We start from the raw sequence: 22272 nt of genomic DNA on the forward strand, positions 1-22272 counted from the left end.
CTATTATCACCGACATTAATTTCTAGCCTAATAATTAGACTATTGTGTGACAAACCGAGAAGTCTGAGCTCTCCATCAATAAACAATAACCACTTGTATTTATATAGCGTTTGTAATGTAGTTAAATGTCCCAAGGCGCTTCACAGGAACATTTTAAGACAAAACAAATAAATTTGACACCGAGCCACATAAGAAAATGACCAAAAACTTGATCAAAGAGGTAAGTTTTAAGGAGTGTCTTTAAGGAGGAAAGAGAGGCGGAGAGGTTTAGAGAGGGAGTTCCAGAGCTTGGGGTCTAGGCAGCTGAAGGCACGGCCACCGATGGTTGAGCGATTATAATCAGGGATGCTTAAAAAGGCAGAATTTGAGGATTGCAGATATCTCGGGGGGTTGTGAGGCTGAAGGAGATTACAGAGGTAGGGAGGGGCGAGGCCATGGAAGGATTTGTAAACAAGGATGAGAATTTTGAAATCGTGGCATTGCTTAACCGGGAGCCAATGTAGGTCGGCGAGCACAGGGGTGATGGGTGAACGGGACTTGGTGCGAGTTCGGACATGGGCTGCCGAGTTGATGGTTTTAGTTCATTTGAGTAGGTGTGTGAAGATCAATGCAATGCAGAATCCTGGTTGTTTAGTACATGCTCCCACTCCACAACAAACAATCTGTCCCTTCAAACTTAAGGACATCCTTATGCTCCCAGAGATATGGGAGTTCCTTATCTGTGTTTTGTGAATGGACACATGGGTATGAGTGTCTATAAGAAGGGAAACATAAAAGATGGTTCGAAAAATGAGAAAAAAATAAATACTTTTTTTTAAGTTCATAAAATAATTACTTAAATAACTTCCACAATAATTGCCAGGTATCTAACCATATGGAGGAAAAATCATTTCAAGAATACAATTGTTACCACATTTTCCATCTTCAGGCTGATGTGCTTTACCTGATCAGTGCACCAACACCACGTGGCAAGCACTGTGAGGCCAAATATGAGTCCAGGCCAAGGAATGTCACCACTGATTGGATCTCGAAATATGTGGAAAGCATCAGCACGTGGAATATGACATGAAGTGTTTGCCACAGTGATATTGGGAATTGCTTGGAAATACTTCTCCTCCAACCCTGAGTACCAACCGACTTTGTTAAAACCTGAATTCAAAAAGATATACATTTTACTTCCACATGCCATGAGGACTTTTACAGTTCATTTGGAAATTTCACCTGAAAAGTACATTAAAATTACAGTAAAAGGGAATGATACTTCTTAATATGTTATATATTTTGCATCATGAACTACAGTAGTATCAATTCTGGAAATATATCAATTCTGTGATAGCTTGCTGTGTCTGCCTCAGCACTATGACATAATGGTCCTGAAATTATGCTTCTTTCCCTTTTAATCAATTCAAAAATATAAGTTTACAGGATTTTAAGAATTGGCATCACCATGTTGTGGAGTTTTCAAGATGGCTAAATTCTTTGAACAACCAGGAATAACCTTTACCAGAAAAGTCTCCAGTATTGGCATGCAGGCTAAGTTGGTATTGTAGCAGACACAAACTGCTGCATTAAGTGTGATAAGTGTTGGTTTAATCAGCTGGTAGCATTCTCACCTATGAGTCAGAAGCTTGTGGGTTTAAACTTCTTTCTTGAGTAAGTAACCTCGACTGACAATCCAGTGCAGCACTCAGGGCATACTGCATTGTTGAAGGTGCTGCCTTTCAGATAAGATGTTAAATCAAGGCCTGGGTGTCTGATCTGCCTGATCTGCCTGTTCGGGTGGATGTAACGGATCCCATGGCATCTTTTGAAAAGAAAGTCGTTCTGTTGTCTTTAGTTAACATTTCTTCCACATCCAACAAGCTGATTAACTTGTTATTCATGTCAATGGAAATTTATGGGATTTTGCTGTAAATTGACTGCTCTGTTTGTCTATACGTGACAGGAATTAATTTGCTGTGACGAGCTTTGGGATATGAACTAAAGATGTGTTACGCTGCGTTTTATTATTAAGTTTTGGAAAGTATTTTTCAATTTAAAAAACTTGGATGAGATGCAGTCAATAATACCCCATGCATGGTTGAACAAGTCACTATACAGATCTTTGTTTCTGAATGTAATGGCCCGGATTTTGCGGTGGTAATAATGGCGAAACAGCCATTGTTTGCCGTCATTATCCCTCTGAATCTGACCGTAACTTCAGGATTTAGTGCATGCGCAGATAAACGCAGAAATCCTGACGTCGCGGTCAATTATTCCCTGCTCCGCCACAGGCTGTGCTGTGGAACTCCCCATAGCCAGTAATCATGAAATCAGTTCAACTGACGAAAACTGATGCTTTTTCTGCTCTCATATCGCTGTTAAAACACCCCATAAAAAGTTAAGCCTTTTTGGAATAGGTGTAACTGGGCTTTAACAGTGTATTGATTGCTGATCAACTGCTCTGGCCCTGAAAAACAAATTTCATATTTGTGGAATGTCAAATTTCTCCATTATGATAAAAATTACTAGATTTTTAAAGTAGTAAAAATATTTCTTCAAATTGTCTTAAAGTTTGATTAGTGTCTGGTCAGATGAAAATGAAAAGAAAATCTTCAATAGGTGTAGTGTGAAGACACATTGACCTGGAATTTGCGTTCAGCGGTGAAGCCACTGACCTCAAAGAAAGCTGCCCTTAAAAGTCTTTGTGGCGAAAAGTTTGATAGTTCAGCTTCTACCTTTACCTTAACCCTACATGTATGTCCAATCTTTATTTCACTCTATATAAAAAAATTTTTAAGTGAATTGATAATCTATTTCCTAGTTTACTGTCTGTGAGAATTCTTTAATGTAATTGGCTGCTTAGACAGCTGGATGACATCACTGTTGCTCTATGCCGGGGATCCCCTTTTGACAGTGTGACAATCAAATTAATGTTGAAGAAGCTAAATTTTTCGCCACAGAGATCGAAAGACTTTTAAGGGCAGCTTTCTTCAAGGTCAGTGGCTTCACCGCTGACTGCAAATTCCAGGCCAATGTGTCTTCACACTGCACCTATTGAAGACTTTCTTTTCATTTTCATCTGATCAGAAACTATTCATTAAAAATATCCCTTTAACTTTATTCATATTTTGCCAGAGATTGAGCAAACTTCCATTAAGGAGAGGATAATTAATTTGTATTAAACTAACCTTCCTCTCCTCTACTGAAAATTGTTAAGTCCTGTCCCTGCAGTACAGACTCACACGAGGCACATGCTGAAGTCAAGGTCACTCAGGACCTTCACTTTTATTTCACAGCTCTCGAATACCACACTTGCCTGAGACCTGCCTTTATATACCTGTGTGGAACAGGTATGCAGTGTCTCCTGCAAGTGCACCGCTGGTGGTAAAGAATGCTTCTGGTTACAGGTCATATCTAGTTACTGTCATGTATAGCATGGTAAGATACAGTTATGTACAGTAGTGTGAGATACATGAAATCACCCTCCCCCAAGGTCTTATTGTCTTTATAGATTCAGTCTCTCAGGTGGTCTACGCTCTCGTGTGGAACGTCTTAGTTGTGGTTCAGTTGTTTGCCTTGGTGCCTGTTTTTCTTTCGGGTGTGATTGCTGGTATCTTGCCTGGGCTGTCCGTTTCGTTCAGTATGATTGTTGGTATCTCGCCTGGGCTGTCTGTTGAGATTGCCCTTTCCTCAGGTTGTTCCCTCTGTCTGTCCACCAGGTGTGGTGTGAGTTCCACATTGTAGTCTGCCTCTGGTTCTGCAGTGTTGTTGGTGAATCTACTTTTTATTTGGTCTACATGCCTCCAGCAGGTTTGGCCATTGTCCATTTGTACCACCAGTAGCCTGTTTCCTTCCTTGCCTGTTACTGTCCCCGCAAGCCATTTGGGACCCCTGCCATAGCTTAGCACAAACACTTTGTCCCCTATCTCATTCCACCTCCCCTTCGAATTTCGGTCATGGTACTCAGTTAGCTTCCTGCGCTTTGCCTCAACGATTTCATGCATGACTGGGAGGATTAACGAGAGCCTTGTCTTCAAGGTCCATTTCATCAATAGTTGCGCGGGGGGAACCCGAGTCAGTGAATGCGGACGAGATCTGTAAGCCAGCAGCAGTCGCGACAGGTGGCCCTGCAGCGTGGGACCTTGGATTTTAAGCATGCCTTGTTTAATGATTTGCACTGCTCGCCCCGCCTGGCCATTGGAGGCCGGCTTGAACAGTGCCGTCTTAACATGATTTATACCGTGGTCAACTATAAAATCTTGGAATTCTGTGCTGGTGAAGCACGGACCATTATCACTGACCAATATGTTAGGAATGCCATGCATTGCAAACATAGTTCCAAGGCTCTCCACAGTGGTGGAGGTGGTGCTCGAGTTTAAAATGGTGCATTCTATCCACTTTGAAAATGCATTGATGACTGCGAGGAACATTTTGCCCATGAATGGGCCTGCATAGTCTACATGCACCCGCGACCACGGTTTGGTAGGCCAGGGCCAGGGGCTCAGGGGGGCCTCCCTGGGGCATTACTGAGTTGGGCACAAATGGTGCACCGTTGGACGCAGAGCTCCAATTCCACGTCAATGCCAGGCCACCAGACGTGGGATCTGGCTATGGCCTTCATGAGAACGATCCCTAGGTGCTCGCGGTGGAGCTCCCGGACAAACGCCTCTCTGCCTTGCAGAGGCATAACTATTCGGCTGCCCCACATCAGGCAGTCTGCCTGCAGTGATCGTTCATGCATGCGCCTATGGAAAGGTTTAATCTCCTTGGGGCAGGCATCGCTAGACTCTGCCCAGTCACCGGTTAAGACACACCTTTTGACTAAGGATAACGTGGGGTCGCTGGTTTTCCAGGCTCTGATTTGGCGAGCCGTCATGGGCGAACCTGTGGGCTCAAAGGCATTGATTGCCATGACGATCTCACAGTCCTGTTCATCAGACCCTTCCGTGGTCGCCAAGGGTAGCCTGCTAAGTGCGTCGGCACAGTTGTCTGTGCCTGGTCTGTGCCTTATTGTGTAATCGTAAGACGCCAGCATAAGCGCCCACCGTTGAATGCGCGCCCGATGCGTTGCCATTTATTGCCTTGCTCTCAGATAGCAGGGACGTGAGGGGCCTGTGGTCGGTTTCTAACGTGAACTTGGCCCCGAAAATGTATTGGTGCATCTTTTTGACACCGTACACGAATGCGAGCGCCTCCTTCTCCACCATACCGTACCCGCGCTCCGCCCGCGAAAGTGACCTGGAGGCATAAGCAATGGGTTGTAATTTACCCTTACCATTGACATGCTGTAAAACGCACCCGACCCTGTACATAGAAAATTAGAAATATAGAAAATAAGTGCAGGAGTAGGCCATTCGGCCCTTTGAGCCTGCACCACCATTCAATAAGATCATGGCTGATCATTCCCTCAGTACCCCTTTCCTGCTTTCTCTCCATACCCCTTGATCCCCTTAGCCATAAGGGCCATATCTAACTCCAATATCTAACTAATGCTGACGCATTACATGTAAGAACTAGGTTTTTACCTGGATCAAATAAAACCAAAACACTGTTGGAACATAGAAGGTTGCGTGCCTTATTGAAGGTGCGTTCCTGGGCGTCCCCCCAAAACCAATCGCACCCCTTTCTGAGGAGCACGTGGAGAGGCTCCAGCAGGGTGCTCAAGTTCTGCATAAAGTTCCCAAAGTAATTGAGTAGCCCGAGAAAGGCGAGTAGTTCCGAGACATTCCGGGGGCCTGGGTGCTCGACGAATTGCTTTGGTTTTGGATTCTGTTGGGCGGATTCCATCAGCGGCAATCCTTCTGCCCAAAAATTCAACCGCGGGCATGAGAAACAGACACTTGGATTTCTTAACTCTTAGGCCTACCCGATCCAACCGCTTTAGTACTTGCTCCAAATTGCGGAGATGGAAGTCGGTGTCCCTGCCCGTGATGAGTATGTCGTCTTGAAACACAACCGTCCCCGGGATAGACTTGAGCAGACTCTCCATGTTACGCTGGAATATAGCAGCTGCCGACCTGATGCCGAATGGACATCGATTGCACATGAAAAGGCCTCGATGTGTGTTGATGGTGGTGAGTAGCTTCGACTCTTCAGTCAGTTCTTGTGTCATATATGCAGATGTGAGATCTAGTTTCGAGAAAAGTTTTCCTCCAGTCAATGTGGCTCTGGGCAGTGGGTATTGGTCCTGTAGGGAGACTCTGTTTATGGTAGATTTGTAATCCCCACAGATTCGTACGGATCCATCAGGCTTCATGACTGGGACGATGGGACTTGCCATGGGTGAGATAATGCCTTCCCGCAGAAGCCTTTACATTTCATGTTCAATCTTTTCCCTCATCACATAGGGCACAGCTCTAGCCTTGTGATGGACCGGTCTAGCATCCTGTGTGATGCAGATTTTAACTTTAGCCCCTTTGAAGGGGCCCACACCTGGCTGAAAGAGATGTTCAAATCGACTTAGAACTGTTGAGCAGGAGGTCCGTTCCACTGACGAACATCATCCCATTTCCAATTTAGTTTTGCCAGCCAGCTTCTCCCTAACAGTGCTGGGAGATCTCCGGGGACAATCCACAGGGGAAGTCGGTTCACCGTCCCTTTGTGTGTGACTAAGAGCATGGCGCTGCCAAGGACTGGGACGATTTCTTTGGTATAGGTCCTTAGTTTGGTGTCGATCCTTGTGAGTTTTGGTCTGTTGCTTTTGTGCGGCCACAGCTGTTCAAATTGTTGAACGCTCATGAGAGATTGACTCGCTCCCGTATCCAGTTCCATGTTGACGGGTATTCCGTTGAGTAGGACACTCGTCATTATTGGAGGCGTCTTGTTGTAAGAACAGTGGCCATTGATCATGTTGACCCGCTTTACCTCGGTGTCCCAGGCACTGTCCACACTGTCTTCTGGTCCGCTTTCTGACCCTTCCGATTCGTATACCAGCCGAGCTGCTGTTTTTTTGCACATACGGGCCAGATGCCCTGTATCGTTGCAGTTTCTGCAAACGGCATGCTGAAATCGACACCCCCTTGATGAGTGCCTTCCCCCACATCTCCAGCACAGACCGCTTCCATTGTTTCCGAAGGATGAGCTGCGTCTGGCTGATCTCTCTTGAGCTTCTCTCAGTTTGTAGTTGATTGCTCGCATTGTGGGTTGATGAGGTGTGAACGGCCGTTCATGTGGCTCTTGATGGCTTCTGGTGCCACTGCCTGTTGTTGAGGGCCTGCTCTCCTGCCTTTGTCTGTGTGTGGGGGTAGCAGCTTGTTTCACGCTGTGAATCCCTTCTTCCGATGTTTCGTTAGTTGTCGTACCTGCAGTATAGATCAACCTTGTTTCTTCTTCTCCTGCCAAGAATGTCTGTGCGACCAGTGCTGCTGCCTCTAGGGTCAAGTTCTTGGTCTTTATGAGCTTTCAGAATATGCCTGCGTGGCCTATTCCTTCAATAAAAACGTCTCTCAGTACTTCTCTCCTTAGTTCATCGGGGAACTCACATAAACTAGCCAGCCTCCGAAGTTCCGCCACAAAGTCGGGTATGCTCTGGCCCACACAGCGTCTGTAGTTGTAGAACCTGTGTCTGGCCATGTGTAGGCTGCTCGCTGGCTTTAGGTGGTCTCTTACCAGTGTGCTCAACTCTTCAAACGACTTGCTTGCTGGTTTCTTGGGTGCCAGCAGGTCCTTCATTAAGGCGTATGTTTTCGAGCCACAGCTGATCAAGAGATGGGCTCTTCTCTTGTCTGCCTTATCGTTGCCTAGCCAGTCTTTGGTTACAAAGCTTTGCTGGAGCCTTTCTATAAAGTCCTCCCAATTATCTTTGCCATTGTATTTTTCATCTGAGCCGTTGGTCGCCATTCTGTGGATTCTGTGATCCCGTAACTCGTCGCCACTGTTAAGTTCTGTCCCTGCAGTATAGACTCACATGAGGCACATGCTGAAGTCAAGGTCACTCAGGACCTGCACCTTTAATTCACAGTTCTCGAATGCCTCACTTGCCTGAGACCTGCTTTTATATACCTGTGTGGAACAGGTATGCAGTGTCTCCTGCAAGTGCACCCCTGGTGGTAAGGTATGCTTGTGGTTACAGGTTATATCTAGTTAGTCATGTATAGCATGGTAAGATACAGTTATGTACAGTAGTGTGAGATACACGACAAACATATTGACTACTTCCTACAGTACATGGAAGTGGGGACTCTGCTCAAAGCACTTCCACTTCTCCCCTGCAGGAAAAATGCCCCCAAAAGTTTGTCAACATCCTTCGGCTGCTTCACGATGATGACATGCAGGCCGTGATCCTTACCAACGAATCCATTACAGACCCAATCCACGTCTGGACTAGGGTCAAACAGGGCTGCGTTATCGCTCCAACCCTCTTCTCAATCTTCCTTGCTGCCATGCTCCACCTCACAATCAACAAGCTCTCCACTGGAGTGGAACTAAACTACAGAACCAGTGGGAAGCTGTTTAACCTACGCCACCTCCAGGCCAGGTCCAAGATCACCCTAACCTCTGTCGTTGAGCTGCAGTATGTGGACGACGCCTGCGTCTGTGCACAATCAGAGGCTGAACTCCAGGATATAGTCAATGCATTCACTGAAGCATATGAAAGCATGGGCCTTACGCTTAACATCCGTAAGACAAAGGTCCTCCACCAGCCTGTCACCGCCGCTCAGCACTGTCCTCCAATCATCAAGATCCTCGGCACGGCCCTGGACAACGTGGACCATTTCCCATATCTCGGGAGCCTCTTATCAGCAAAGGCAGACATTGATGTGGAGATTCAACATCGCCTCCAGTGCGCCAGCGCAGCCTTCAGCCTGTCTGTTGAAAAGCGTGTTTGAAGACCAGGCCCTCAAATCTACCACCAAACTCATGGTCTACAGGGCTATAGTAATACCCGCCCTCCTGTATGGGTCTGAGGCCTGGACGATGTATAGAAGGCACCTTAAGTCGCTGGAGATATATCACCAACGATGTCTCCGCAAGATCCTGCAAATCCCCTGGGAGGACAGGCGCACCAACATCAGTGTCCTCGACCAGATTAACATCCCCAGTATTGAAGCACTGACCACACTCGATCAGCTTCACTGGGCAGGCCACATAGTATGCATGCCAGATACGAGACTCCCTAAGCAAATGCTTTATGCGGAGCTCCTTCATGGTAAACGAGTCAAAGGTGGACAGCGGAAACGTTGTAAGGACACCCTCAAAGCCTCCCTGGTAAAGTGCAACATCACCACTGACATCTGGGAGATTCTGGCCACAGGCCACCCGAGGTGGAGAAAATCCATTCGGGAGGGCGCTGAGCTCTTCGAGTCTCGACGCAAAAAGCATGAGGAGGCCAAGCGCAGGCAGCGGAAGGAGCATGCGGCAAACCAGCCCCACCAACCACTTCCCTCGACGAATGTCTGTCCCACCTGTAACAGGGTCTGTGGCTTTCGTATCAGACTGTTCAGCCATCAAAGCACTCTCTTTGGGAGTGGAAGCAAGTCTTCCTCAATTCCGAGGGACTGCCTATGATGTTGCCCCTCCATTCAATCAGAGTCCCACATCCTGCCTCATCTCCCGATGGCCGTCTGCCTGTGCACAGGTGCAGGAGGAACAGTCTTTTCTCCTCACGGGTTCCAAAACCTGGAAGACATCGGCCAAAAGCATCTCGGCAGTGACAGCAGGGAAGTGAGCAGCCTGCCTCTTTCTCTGCTGAAGCCACCAGGGATAGCACGACGTACAAGTGGTAGGAAGAGGAAGATGAAAGAATTCTAGATGCACAATGATATGCACATGGGTGTGTTGGATAATGTTGCACTGTGAAGGTTATGCTATTAGGAGGCACATAACATTATTTCTTTGCACCACTTTCCCAGCTTGCCCATTTTTGCTTGCTGTCTGCCAAGTGACCTTGTCACTTGTAATGAATGGTAAGCCATGAATTAACTGTGAGCAAGGGGTGCGTGTGACAGGATTGGTTTGGTCATTGTAGGACTGCTTTGTGATTGGGGTTGGGGGTGGTGGGATGTTGGTTCAGCATCTGGGTGTCAGATGGCTGCAACCTAACTAAATCGTACCATTATGAGGCATCTGGGCAGTAATGTGTGCTGCTGCTGTTGCCATATCCACATCAAGTTCCTCCTGTTTCTCCTCTGAAGAGGCTGTGTGCTCTGCACCTTGCTCCTCCAGCAACTCCAATCCTCGCTACTGCGCTATGTCCAGCAGAGTATAGCATACCACGATCATTCTAAAGACTCTGGCTGGTGCATGTTGAGGGATTCCTCCAAATCTGTCCAGGCATCTGAAGCGCATTTTCAGCATCTCGATTGCGTATGCTATTACACATCTCACCGTCATTTGGCTTTGATTGTAGCTCTTTGGCCTCATTGCTTGGCCTCCTCAATCATCATTCACATCTTCAGTGGATATCCCTTGTCTCCAAGCAACAAGAGCTGAAGGAGGGTGGACTGGCGCAGGGCGAATCAATCTTGACAGTTCCCTGGGAATCTGGGACACACAAGCATGATGATATTTTTGTGGTTGCAGACAAGCTGCACATTGATGGAGTGGAAGCCCTTACGGTTCACAAACACTCCTGAGTGATCTGGGGGTGCCTTGATGGCCACATATGTGCAGTCGATGTTGCCCTGCACCTGTGGGAAGCCAGCCAGAGCTGCATATTCAAGCGCCCGCTCATTCTGACTGGCTTCATTGGTGGCAAAGTGTACATGTCATATTTGTCAGGGCAGACAGTTATCGGTCACCTGGTTGATGCATCTGTGGGCGCATGACTGTGAGGTCCTGTAAATATCTCCCGCAGATCCCTGAAATGAGCCTGAAGTGAAGAAGTTGAGGGCTGTGGTCACTTCGACAGCCACAGGAAATGCGTGTCCAGCAGATCTTCTTCCTGCAGGCTACAAACATCTGCCATGACCTGATGCGATAGCCTGAGCCTCCTGAGACAGTGATGTTCAGTCATGTCCAGGAAGCTGATCCTCTGGAACAAGTCTCTTTCATGGCATCTTATTAAGTGCCTTCTAAAAATCCATATATACAACATCCACCACATTTTCTCTGTATCATTAAACTCTGTGATTTCCTCAGAAATTCAATTAAATTAAGCAAGCACAATTTGCCCATTACAAATCCTTGATTAGTCCATGCCTTTCTAATTCACTAATTTAATCAAAATTATGGGCTCTATCCACAACTGAGGTAAAACAAATTGGTTAATTACAGGAACCAAGTGGTTATGTTGCTAGACTAGTAACCTAAAGGTCATAAGTTCAAATCCGACCTTGTAAAATTGAACATAATAAATCTGCAATTTGTGGGTACCACGAGAAAATAACTGTGAAGTCTATTAGATTGTTGTTCACTAATGTGCTTCAGGGAATAATTCCACATTAAATTGGATGGTACAGGTACTGAGCAAGGGGATATCGGGGCTGGCTGGCTCGGGGCTGGGAGTGCGGCAAAGAGATTGGGGGGGTGTAGTGAATCGCAGGGTCAGGCCAGCGATTGCGGGAGTCGACAGCGAGGAAGGACTTCAATTTGTTCATGTTGGAGTTCTGTGCATGCGCCACCCGGTGGCCGGGAATGGTTCCATACGGAGGGGAGGTGCCGGATAAGGAAGTCCCGGATAAGGGAGGTTCAACCTGTACTTAGCCAATTCCCTTTTAAAAGTTACCACTGAATCTGCTTCCACCACCCTTTCAGGCAGTGCATTCAGAAGGGTAAAGAGAGGGCAAGGTGCACGAGAGACTGGAGTCAGAGGAATGAATAGTATGGGGAGGGAGGCCTTTGTAAGGCTGGAGATGGTTTCCTGCATAGTTAGGGAAGGGCAAGGCCACAGAGCGATTTAAACACAAGGATGAGAATTTTAAATTTGAGGTGTTAAGAGACTGGGAGCCAATATAGGTCTGTGAAGACAGCAGTTTTGAAGGATGGAGAATTGGAGGTGTCAAATATCTTTAATTCCTATTGATGGGATTGCCACTGGTAGAAGACCATAGTACATGGAAAGAGCAGTCATAATAATGGAAAGAGAAAGAAAACATTGGCAAAAAACACAGAGGAAGGAGTGGGGCTGTGACACCTGCCTTCTGTGTGGAAGAGAGAATCAGAAAGGAGAATCATACCTGGTTAGCCTCTGGCATCCCCTGACATTGATGAGAGGGAATCATTGGCAGTGGCCTGTGAGCAGATCATATAACTGCAGGATAATAAAAATACAAAAATAAAAGGGAAATTTACACTGAAACTCTGATAGAAATAAAAAGTGTGGCAATTAAAATTTAAAAAAATCTAAGCACTGCTCCATCCTGCACATACGATAACTTAAAAAAATGTGCTGCTTCAGTGCGTTGAACTGATGAGGTAAAAATACTAAATGAAATCCGTATAGGTATGAATTACTTGCTGCTTTAAAATTAAAAATGAGAAGCTTCACCAGTGCCCTAATTCAGTGTTGCATTAAACCATACAAATGACAAGATCTCCTTTTTGACTGCAAGCCTGTGCTGAGTTTGTTAACCAGTGACCCCTGCTGGACAGTCTATGTCTGTGCAGCCTTAGCTGTGATCCCCGATTCCTATCCAATCAATGAATAACCCATTGACATTTATGACTGCAATTTCGTTCGCTATCCCACACAAAATCAGGCACAATAGTGATGAGAAAATCAAGATGTGAGGCCTACCACTGAATTCACCCCCACCCCTCCCCTCGACCTCAACTGAACTATCTCCACCTCCGTTGGAATGGTGGCTGCCCACTGATTCTCCACCTCCCGCATATAAATGTCAGTGAGGAGACAGCACCCAACAAGCCTCATTTCTTATTTATTGCTGATCTCAAACCATCAGGTAAAGGTTACCCTAGGATAGTGGTGGTAAGTACCTGAGGTCACACCTTGTAGTGGTCTCTTCTCCCTTCATAATGGCCCATTAGAATCATAGAATCTTACAGCAAACAACGAGATCAATCAGCATATTGTGCCTCTGCTGGCTTTTTGAAAGAGCTGTCCAATTAGTCTCAATCCCCTACTTGTTCACTCAGCAAATTTCAGACTTTTTAGACCTCCATTTCAGCCAGCACCTAAAATAAACTTCCTGGCCGTGGAATTTGGAGGTTTAGCACTGAATGTAAAGGACTGTTTTGCTGAAAAAATGGCGGCCGCTTCGCTTACGCCTGCTTTCGGCAGGTCCAGTGATGGCCACCATTTTGGGGAGGTTGACAGCGCTGTCATTGCCAGAGCTTGCTCCACATATTTAGACGAGACAAATCGTAATGTCAGTGAGTGTGCAACGCTGATTTGATGCACCATCTGCCATTTTCGACATTGCCACTCAATTCAACTCCCTCTTCTAATCATGATCAGCTGACCAGGCATTCAGCAGCAGGAAGGATCTCCCAGCAGTGCTATTTAAAGGGATTATCAACAATGTGCGGCTGACTTTCTTTTTCAGTTCTACTGGCTCTGTCGAAGTTTGTGAAACTGTTTGGAGTTTTCTAAAGTTATTTAAAGTTTCTGAGCTTTCTAAAGTGCCTTACCAACCTAGAGTCTTCTGAGAGCACTTCCACCTACACTTAAACCAGGAGCAGTGTATTAGGAGGCTCTGCTTCACCAAGGAAGTGGTCACAAAACTCTGCCACTTCCTGCAATCTCAGAGCAGGGCGATGACAGCTCTCCCAGTGGCCCTCAATCTTGTTGCCACCGGATCATTCCAGTCTGCAGCAGGAGACGTAGCTAACATCTCACAGTTCACTGTCCATCGCTGCATCTGGAGGTCACTGAGGCTCTCTACTCCAGGAGATAGGACTATATTGTCTTCTCTCTGAACAGAGAGAAGCAGGACGAGCGCACATACGGTTTTGCCAGGATTGCGAGCTTCCCCACGGTGCAGGCCATCGACTGCACACACGTGACTTTGCAGGCACCATATACCAATCCTGAGATGTTCCGTAACCGCAAAGGCGTCCATTCACTCAATGTGCAGTTGGTGTGCGACCACGCCAAGTGCATCAGATGGTGAATGGCCGCTATCCTGGCAGCAGTCCAGTGTGCCAGCAATCTTCCAGCCACCATGGAGACAAGGGCTACCCGCTCTGCACCTGACTGGTGACTCCCTACCACAACCCCACCACTCGTGGCCAGCATTCATACAATGACAGTCATGCTGTCACAAGGAACATCATCGAGGAGACAATTGGAATGCTCAAGCAATAATTCCGCTGCCTTGATTGCTCGGGAGCAGCCCCCCAGTGCTCACTGGAGCGGGTGGCACAGTTCGTGGTGGTCTGCTGCATGCTTCACAAGTTGGCTATCATGAGGGCGCTACCCTTGCCACCAAGGCTTCCAGGACCAGCTCAGGAGGAAGAGGAAGCGGAGGAGGAGGAAGAAGAGAGGACTCAGGCAACACATGTCTATTCGGGTTGAGCTGTCCGTGAACGCCTTATCAGACTCCGGTTCCAGTAAATGAAACCCCAGATCCCCATTGCTCATCACTTCCACATCATACCATCCCTCTGTCACGGAACATCACAGTGTCCTCCTGGGCACAAAGCTAAAATGAGCGCCCCCACAAAACACACATTCCAAACATAATTTATAAATTTATCAAATTCAAAACAAAAGAGCAAAGTCAACTAATCACCCTTGTGCATTCTCATAGTGTCTGTATTCATGTGCCTTTTCCGACTCTAGTGCTCCTGTGCAGTGCTCTCCCAGTGGCTGCAGCATGGCTGGTGAAAGACTGCTGGCTTACAGTGGGGGAGACGGCAGACGGCTGTGTACGACAATTTTGAGCAGCTCTGGAACTAGAAGGCCCGGCTGTACATTGCACCATCTCGACGTGTGTGGCAGCAGTTTGGGCAGGCTGGATGACAGGCAACAATATGGGCACTGGCAGAGTGGCAGTGGTTGGAGTAGGAATGCTGTCATCCTGAGAGAGGACAGCAGATTCTTGCTCCTCGGAGCCACAGCCACTCCCCTGGGATGGCACCTCAGCATTCCTAGCCTTCTGTTGGAGCACAGTTTGCTGGCCTGCTGCGACACCCTGAAAGCCCCTTTTAACACTTGTAAACCCAGCCATGATGGCAGCAGTCTGATCTTGTGTGGCAGCAAGCTGAGCCTGCAGGAAAGCAGTCTGTGCCATTTTCTGAGGTGATGTCTGCGCGTGTCAGATGCAGTGCCGATGTGTCTTCTTCTCCGCCATCACTCTCCTCCACAACTTCAGGGACAGACTAGCCAGGTTGCAGTTCTTGGGGGCAAAATTTCCCTGTGCCCCGTTTGGAGGTTGTAACTTTCCAGGGCCGGGACATTTATCACCCGGCCCAGAAGTTCCACCCCCGGTGCGGAATTTGTCCCTTCCGCCCCTCAACGGCGATGGAGCGCTATCGTAGGTGCTCCGCGTCCATGGAAGGGCGCTCGCCAGGTGCTCGCCCTGGAACAGAAGCTGAGTACAGAAGACATTTACTAGAATAGTTCCAGCACCCTTCCGGCAACATCAGTGCTACACGAATTCTCCACGTAGCGCTGACGCGGCAGAACGCACCTCCCCTTCAATTAAAGGAGAGGACTGCTGCGTGCTCTTCAGTCCCTTTGGCACCCAACACTGGGCCACCAGGGACACCTTCGACCAGACCAACAGCCCGCCACCAATAACGGAATGCCAGCTACAGGATGGCGGCCCGATCAAGGCAAGGGCTGCCATTGTCAGGCCGACAGAAGCCATATTCACCGCCTGTGAGGCGCAAAGGGGTCGGTGCTAATCGCAGGGTGTGGTGCTAACAACACAACACCCCCCCCCCCACCAAGCCTCCGGGGCAATTTCCCGGGAGGCGCTATCAACCTCTTCCCCCTGGCGAGAACTTCATAGCGCCCCATTAGTGCCGCCCCCCCAGAGGTGCTAATGGGGCTATAAAAAAGAGCAATTTTGCCCTCCTTGTGTCTGTAAGCAGAAAGGCACAAGGGTTGGGGGGTGGCAAAGCAAGGTAACTATGCATACACCATCAGCAGCTTATAAGTGAAAAGAGATTAGGAAGGACGTGAAGGCTTTGGAGGGGTTGCATTAGAGATTTACTAGAATGGTTCCAGGGATGAGGGAATACTTTTACATGGATAGACTAGAGACGCTGGGGTTGTTCTCTTTGGAGCAGAGAAGGTCAAGAGGTGATTTGATAGAATTGTTTAAAATCATGGAAGGATTTAGATAGAGTAAATAAAGAGGGGACAACACTTATCGCAGTGACGGATTGAGCGATCTTGTCCCAGATCCTTCTTGTGGTCAACTTTGAAGGCCTCTTGCCCCCATGCGGGTAAAGGATGTTCTGTTGTTGTTGGACCCCCCAGGACCAGGGCCTCCAGTGCCACATCAGAAAATCATTTTGCCCTTTCTCTCGGGTGTTGGACCATGGCTTCCTTTCACCTGACAATGAGGTGCTTCTGCAACAAAGCACCTCCCTTTTATGTAGTGGAGGGCCTCGGCCAACTTTATTGGCCAGTAGATTGCTCCCGATATTGCCCCCTGCCCATTGAGTGATAATCCAATCAGCAGTGTGTTTAGCGCTGAGATCAGCACACCAATCATGTAAATGAGCAGGCAGCGTGAATTTTGCATGCTGCCTCCACCACTTAGAACGGACGCAGGCAAATAGCTCTGGGCAAAGCCTCCTCCCATTTTCAGGCCTTATCTAATTGCTAGCCCCTGTCTTTCTCTTCATGGCTGCCTCTTCAGGTCACGGCAGCACTGCTAGAATTTCCCACGATGGGCTCCTTCTTGGTAATGGGGATCCCGCCAAGAGTTCACCCTGCTTGACAAATGAGCCTCACCCAGGAAATTGGGTTGGGATTACAGCGGGGTCACTGTGGCAGGTGGAAGTCCCAACACCCTACTACCCTGCCAGCATGAAGAGAATCCAGGCTGAAACATGAGGAATGGTTGTTTGGGGGGATTGATTGAAAAGTCGTTGTTGCAAATAGAATTGAACCCCAATAAGAGGGAACACCTTGAGAAGAGGAGGGAAGAGAATAAGGGGCCGAAATATGGGACTGCCCCATCGGGGTGATAACCGAGGCGAGATGGGAATTCCTGCGCCTGGCACAATATCGCGTGCTGGGAATTTACCAGCACTATGCAGAGCACCGCATAGCGCTGGCAGGAGCACAGGGCCCTCCCCTCCTGTTAAAGTGGAGGGCGTGCTGCGAACTTGGCAATGGATCGAAGGGGCCACCACTTCACCATTGGGGAGCGGGGTGTCGTAGCAGCAGCCCAGTACAGAACTGGCACGGACCCTGCGAACTTGACAAGGTAAGGCCATGACCAGTAAGCCGGCCATTGTAAAAAAAATTGCTTGCCGCACCTCCCCTTTAATTTTCTTCCTGTGAGTGGAGTGGGGCCCAGTTTGCGACCTGCGAAGCTGACATAGGCTTGACCCACGGCGGCCTCACAGGGCGCTACTGAAGTTTTGCTCCGGGCGAAAATGGGTCGCTGCGCACTGCAATGACATTGTCACCGTCGGCACAGCGGCCCGGGGCGCTACCGGAAGATGTGAGGTGCTACTGGTTTGTGTCTCCACTAACTCCCGCGGAGTTTTGCGGGGGGTGGTAGCGGCCCCACGCCCAAGGCAAGAAGTCATTTGCACAATCGACGTGAATTTCTCCTCTTTAGAGTTGGAAAAACTTAAGCCGACACTTAAGCTTCACATTCCATTAATCATCCTTGAATACCACAGCTGCTTTGCTTCTGCCCTCCAGTGGAATCAGCTGCATGCTTCAACCATATACTGCAATCCTGGTAGGTTTGTTTTGTGAAAATGCACGTTAGTACTCTGTAAGGAAACTTACAACATGGTATTGCTGACCTTGAGCTATTTTCAAACAATCTGATGCAATGAGTGGTACCAGCTCTTCTGTGGCACTTGAAGTAATTATTGAAAAGTAGTGCTCTTACAAATGTCGGTTACAGTTTAGATAATTGGCTTTTCAAAAGTCACTATATTCAATTCATCTTTTGCAGCTGAAAACTATTGCCGAAATGTTGTTACTTAAATGAAAGACCTCTCAATTCACAATTATCATGGAACTCCTGATGGTTATGATTCCTACATTATGAAGCTGGGCAGGTTGAAGGGGTATTAGTGGGAGAGCATTTGGGTGCCAGTGACCATAATTCAGTCAGATTCAAGTTAGTCATGGATAAAGACAAGGAGAGACCTGGGATAAAAGTCCCAAATTGGGGAAAAGCTAATTTTGCTAAGTTGTGGAGTGATTTGGCCACAGTGGACTGGAAACAGTTACTTGTGGGTAATTCAGTTTCGGAACAGTGGAAGGCATTCAAGGAGGAGATCCGGAAGGCTCAGGCCAAACATGTGCCCTTAAAGAAAAAAGGTGGGAATAACAATTCTAGAGCCACCTGGATGTCCAGGGACTTACAGGGGAGGATAAAGACAAAAAGGGAAGCTTATTGTCATGTATCTTACATTATTATACATAACTGTATCCTAACATGCTATACATGATTGTAATAAGATATGACCTGTAACCACCAGCATATCTTACCACCAGGGGTGCACTTGCAAGAGACAGGTATATAAAGACAGGTCTCAGGCAAGTACAGCATTCCAGAGCTGTGAAATGAAGAGTGACCTTGACTTCACTACATGCCTCATGTGAATCTGTACTGAGGGGACAGGACTTTACAGTGGCGACGAGTTATGAAATTACAGAATCCACAGAATGGCGAACAATGGATCAGATGAAAAGTACAATGCGGGAGACAATTGGGAGGACTTTATAGAAAGGCTCCAGCAAAGCTTTGTAACCAAAGACTGGTTAGGCGACGATAAGGCAGACAAGAGAAGAGCCCATCTCTTGACCAGCTGTGGCTCGAAAACATACGCTTTAATGAAGGATCTGCTGGCACCCGAGAAACCAGCAAGCAAGTCGTTTGAAGAATTGAGCATACTGGTAAGAAACCACCTGAAGCCAGCGAGCAGCCTACACATGGCCAAACACAGGTTCTACAACTACAGACGCTGTGTGGGCCAGAGCATACCCGACTTCGTGGCGGAACTTCGGAGGTTGGCTAGTTTATGTGAGTTCTCCGATGAACTGAGGAGAGAAATGCTGAGAGACTTTTTCATTGAAGGAATAGGCCATGCAAGCATATACCGAAAGCTCATAGAGACCAAGAGCCTGACCTTAGAGGCAGCAGCACTGGTTGCACAGACATTCTTGGTAGGGGAAGAAGAAACGAGGTTGATTTACAATGCAGGTACGACAACTAACGAAATATCGGAACAAGAAGTTCACAGCACTAAACAAGCTGCTACCCCCACACACAGACAAAACCGGGAGAACAGGCTCTCGACAGCAGGCAGTGGTGCCAGAAGCCATCAAGGGCCACAGGAACGGCCGTTCACATCTCATCAACCCACAAAGCGAGCAATCAACTACAAACTGAGAGAAGCTCAAGAGAGATCAGCCAGACGCAGCTCATTCTTTGGGAACACTTTGAACAATGGAACCGGTCTGTGCTGGAGGTGTGGGGGTGGGCACTCGTCAAGGGGATGTCGATTTCAGCAGGCTGTTTGCAGAACTTGTGAATATACAAGGCATTTGGCCCGCATGTGCAAAAAAACAGCAACTCGGCTGGTATACGAATCGGATGGGTCGGAAAGCAGACCAGAAGATGGTGGGGACAGTACCCGGGACACCGATGTACAGCGGTCAACATGATCAATGGCCGCTGCTCCTACAACAGGACGCCTCCTATAATGATGATGGTCCTACTCAACGGGATACCTGTCAACATGGGGCTGGATACGGGAGCGAGTCAATCTCTCATGGGCGCTCAACAATTTGAACAACTGTGGCTGCATAAAAGAGACAAACCAAAACTCACAAGGGTCGACACCAAACTAAGGACCTATACCAAAGAAATCGCACCAGTCCTCGGCAGCGCCATGCTCTCTGTCACACACAAAGGGACAGTGAACTGACTTCCCCTGTGGATTGTCCCCGGAGACCCCCCAGCACTGCTGGGGAGAAGCTGGCTGGCAAAACTAAACTGGAAATGGGATGATGTCCATGCCGTGTCATTAGAGGAACGGACCTCCTGCTCAACAGTTATAAAGCAATTTGAACATCTCTTTCAGCCAGGTGTGGGCACTTTCAAAGGGGCCAAAGTCAAAACCTACATCACACAGGATGCTAGACCGGTCCATCACAAGGCCAGAGCTGTACCCTATGTGATGAGGGAAAAGATTGAACACAAACTAGACAGGCTTCTGTGGGAAGGCATTATATCATCTGTGGAATTTAGCGACTGGGCAAGTCCCATCGTCCCAGTCATGAAGCCTGATGGATCTGTACGAATCTGTGGGGATTACAAATCTACCATAAACAGAGTCTCCCAACAGGACCAGTACCCGCTGCCCAGAGCGGAGGACTTATTTGCCACATTGGCTGGAGGTAAACTTTTCCCAAAACTGGACCTCACATCTGCGTATATGACGCAAGAATTGATTGAGGAATCCAAGATACTCACCACCATCAACACACATCGAGACCTTTTCATGTACAATCGATGCCCATTCAGCATCAGGTCGGCAGCTGCCATATTCCAGCGCAACATGGAGAGTCTGCTCAAGTCCATCCCGGGGACGGTTGTATTTCAAGATGACATACTTATCACGGGCAGGGACACCGACTCCCATCTCCGTAATTTGGAGGAAGTACTAAAGCGGTTGGATCGGGTAGGCCTACGAGTCAAGAAATCCAAGTGCCTGTTTCTCGCACCCGAGGTTGAATTTTCGGGAAGAAGGATTGCCGCTGATGGAATCCGCCCAACAGAGTCCAAAACAGAAGCAATTCGCCTGGCACACAGGCCCCGGAATGTCTCAGAACTGCGCACCTTTCTCGGGCTACTCAATTACTTTGGGAACTTTATGCAGAACTTAAGCACACTGCTGGAGCCTCTCCACGTGCTACTCAGGAAGGGGTGCGATTGGTTTTGGGGGGACGCCCAGGAATGCGCCTTCAATAAGGCACGCAACCTTCTATGTTCCAACAGTGTTTTGACTTTCTTTGATCCAGGTAAAAAGCTAGTTCTCACATGCAATGCGTCAGCATATGGGGTCGGGTGCGTTTTGCAACATGTCAATAGTGCGGGCAAATTACAACCCATAGCTTATGCCTCCAGGTCACTTTTGCGGGTGGAGCGCGGGTACGGAATGGTAGAGAAGGAGGCGCTCGCGTGCGTGTACGGTGTCAAAAAGATGCACCAATACCTTTTCAGGGCCAAGTTCGCGTCAGAAACCGACCACAAGCCCCTCACGTCCCTCCTATCTGAGAGCAAGGCAATAAACGGCATCGCCTCGGCGCGAATTCAACGGTGGGCCTTCAGGGAGGCTCCCCTGAGCCCCTGGCCCTGGCCTACCATTCGTGGTCGCGGGTGCACGTAGACTATGCGGGCCCATTCATGGGAAAAATGTTCCTCATAGTTGTAGATGCATTTTCAAAGTGGATCGAATGCACCATTTTATACTCGAGCACAACCTCCACCACTGTGGAGAGCCTCGCAACCATGTTTGCAATGCACGGAATCCCTGACATATTGGTCAGTGACAATGGTCCGTGCTTCACCAGCGCAGAATTCCAAGATTTTATAATTGACCACGGCATTAATCACGTCAAGACGGCACCGTTCAAGCCGGCCTCCAACGGCCAGGCGGAGAGAGCAGTGCAAATCATTAAACAAGGCATGCTTAAAATCCAAGGTCCCACGCTGCAGGGTCGCCTGTCGCGACTGCTGCTGGCATACAGATCTCGTCCGCACTCATTGACTGGGATCCCCCCCGCGCAACTGTTGATGAAAAGGACTTTAAAAACAAGGCTCTCATTAATCCTCCCAGACATGCACGAAATCGTTGAGGCAAAGCGCCGTAAGCTGACTGAGTACCATGACAGAAATTCGAGGGGGAGATGGAATGAGATAGAGGACAAAATGTTTGTACTAAACTATGGCAGGGGTCCCAAATGGCTTGCAGGGACAGTAACGGGCAAGGAAGGAAACAGGCTACTGGTAGTACAAATGGACAATGGCAAAACCTGCCGGAGGCATGTAGACCAAGTCAAAAGCAGATTTAGCAACAACACTGCGGAACTACAATGTGGAACTCGGACCACACCCGGTGGACAGATAGAGGGAACAACCTGAGGAAAGGGCAATCCCAACAGACAGCCCAGGCGAGTCAACAACAATCACACCAATCAAAACAGACAGCCCAGGCGAGATACCAGCAATCACA

At 48.1% G+C, this 22272-nt stretch overlaps 1 protein-coding gene across 1 annotated transcript in view; it reads right to left on the reverse strand.

Annotated features, from left to right (window-relative positions):
* Window positions 1–22272, reverse strand: part of slc5a9 (solute carrier family 5 member 9) — a 102954-nt gene that overhangs the window by 23407 nt on the left and 57275 nt on the right. The window contains exon 7 of the mRNA XM_070886910.1: window positions 944–1149. Coding sequence (XP_070743011.1) covers window positions 944–1149 — 206 coding nt within the window. The remainder of the gene's footprint in view (window positions 1–943; window positions 1150–22272) is intronic.

This window comes from Pristiophorus japonicus, chromosome 8, assembly GCF_044704955.1.
Source record: "Pristiophorus japonicus isolate sPriJap1 chromosome 8, sPriJap1.hap1, whole genome shotgun sequence".
In the NCBI taxonomy this organism is placed as follows: domain Eukaryota; kingdom Metazoa; phylum Chordata; class Chondrichthyes; family Pristiophoridae; genus Pristiophorus; species Pristiophorus japonicus.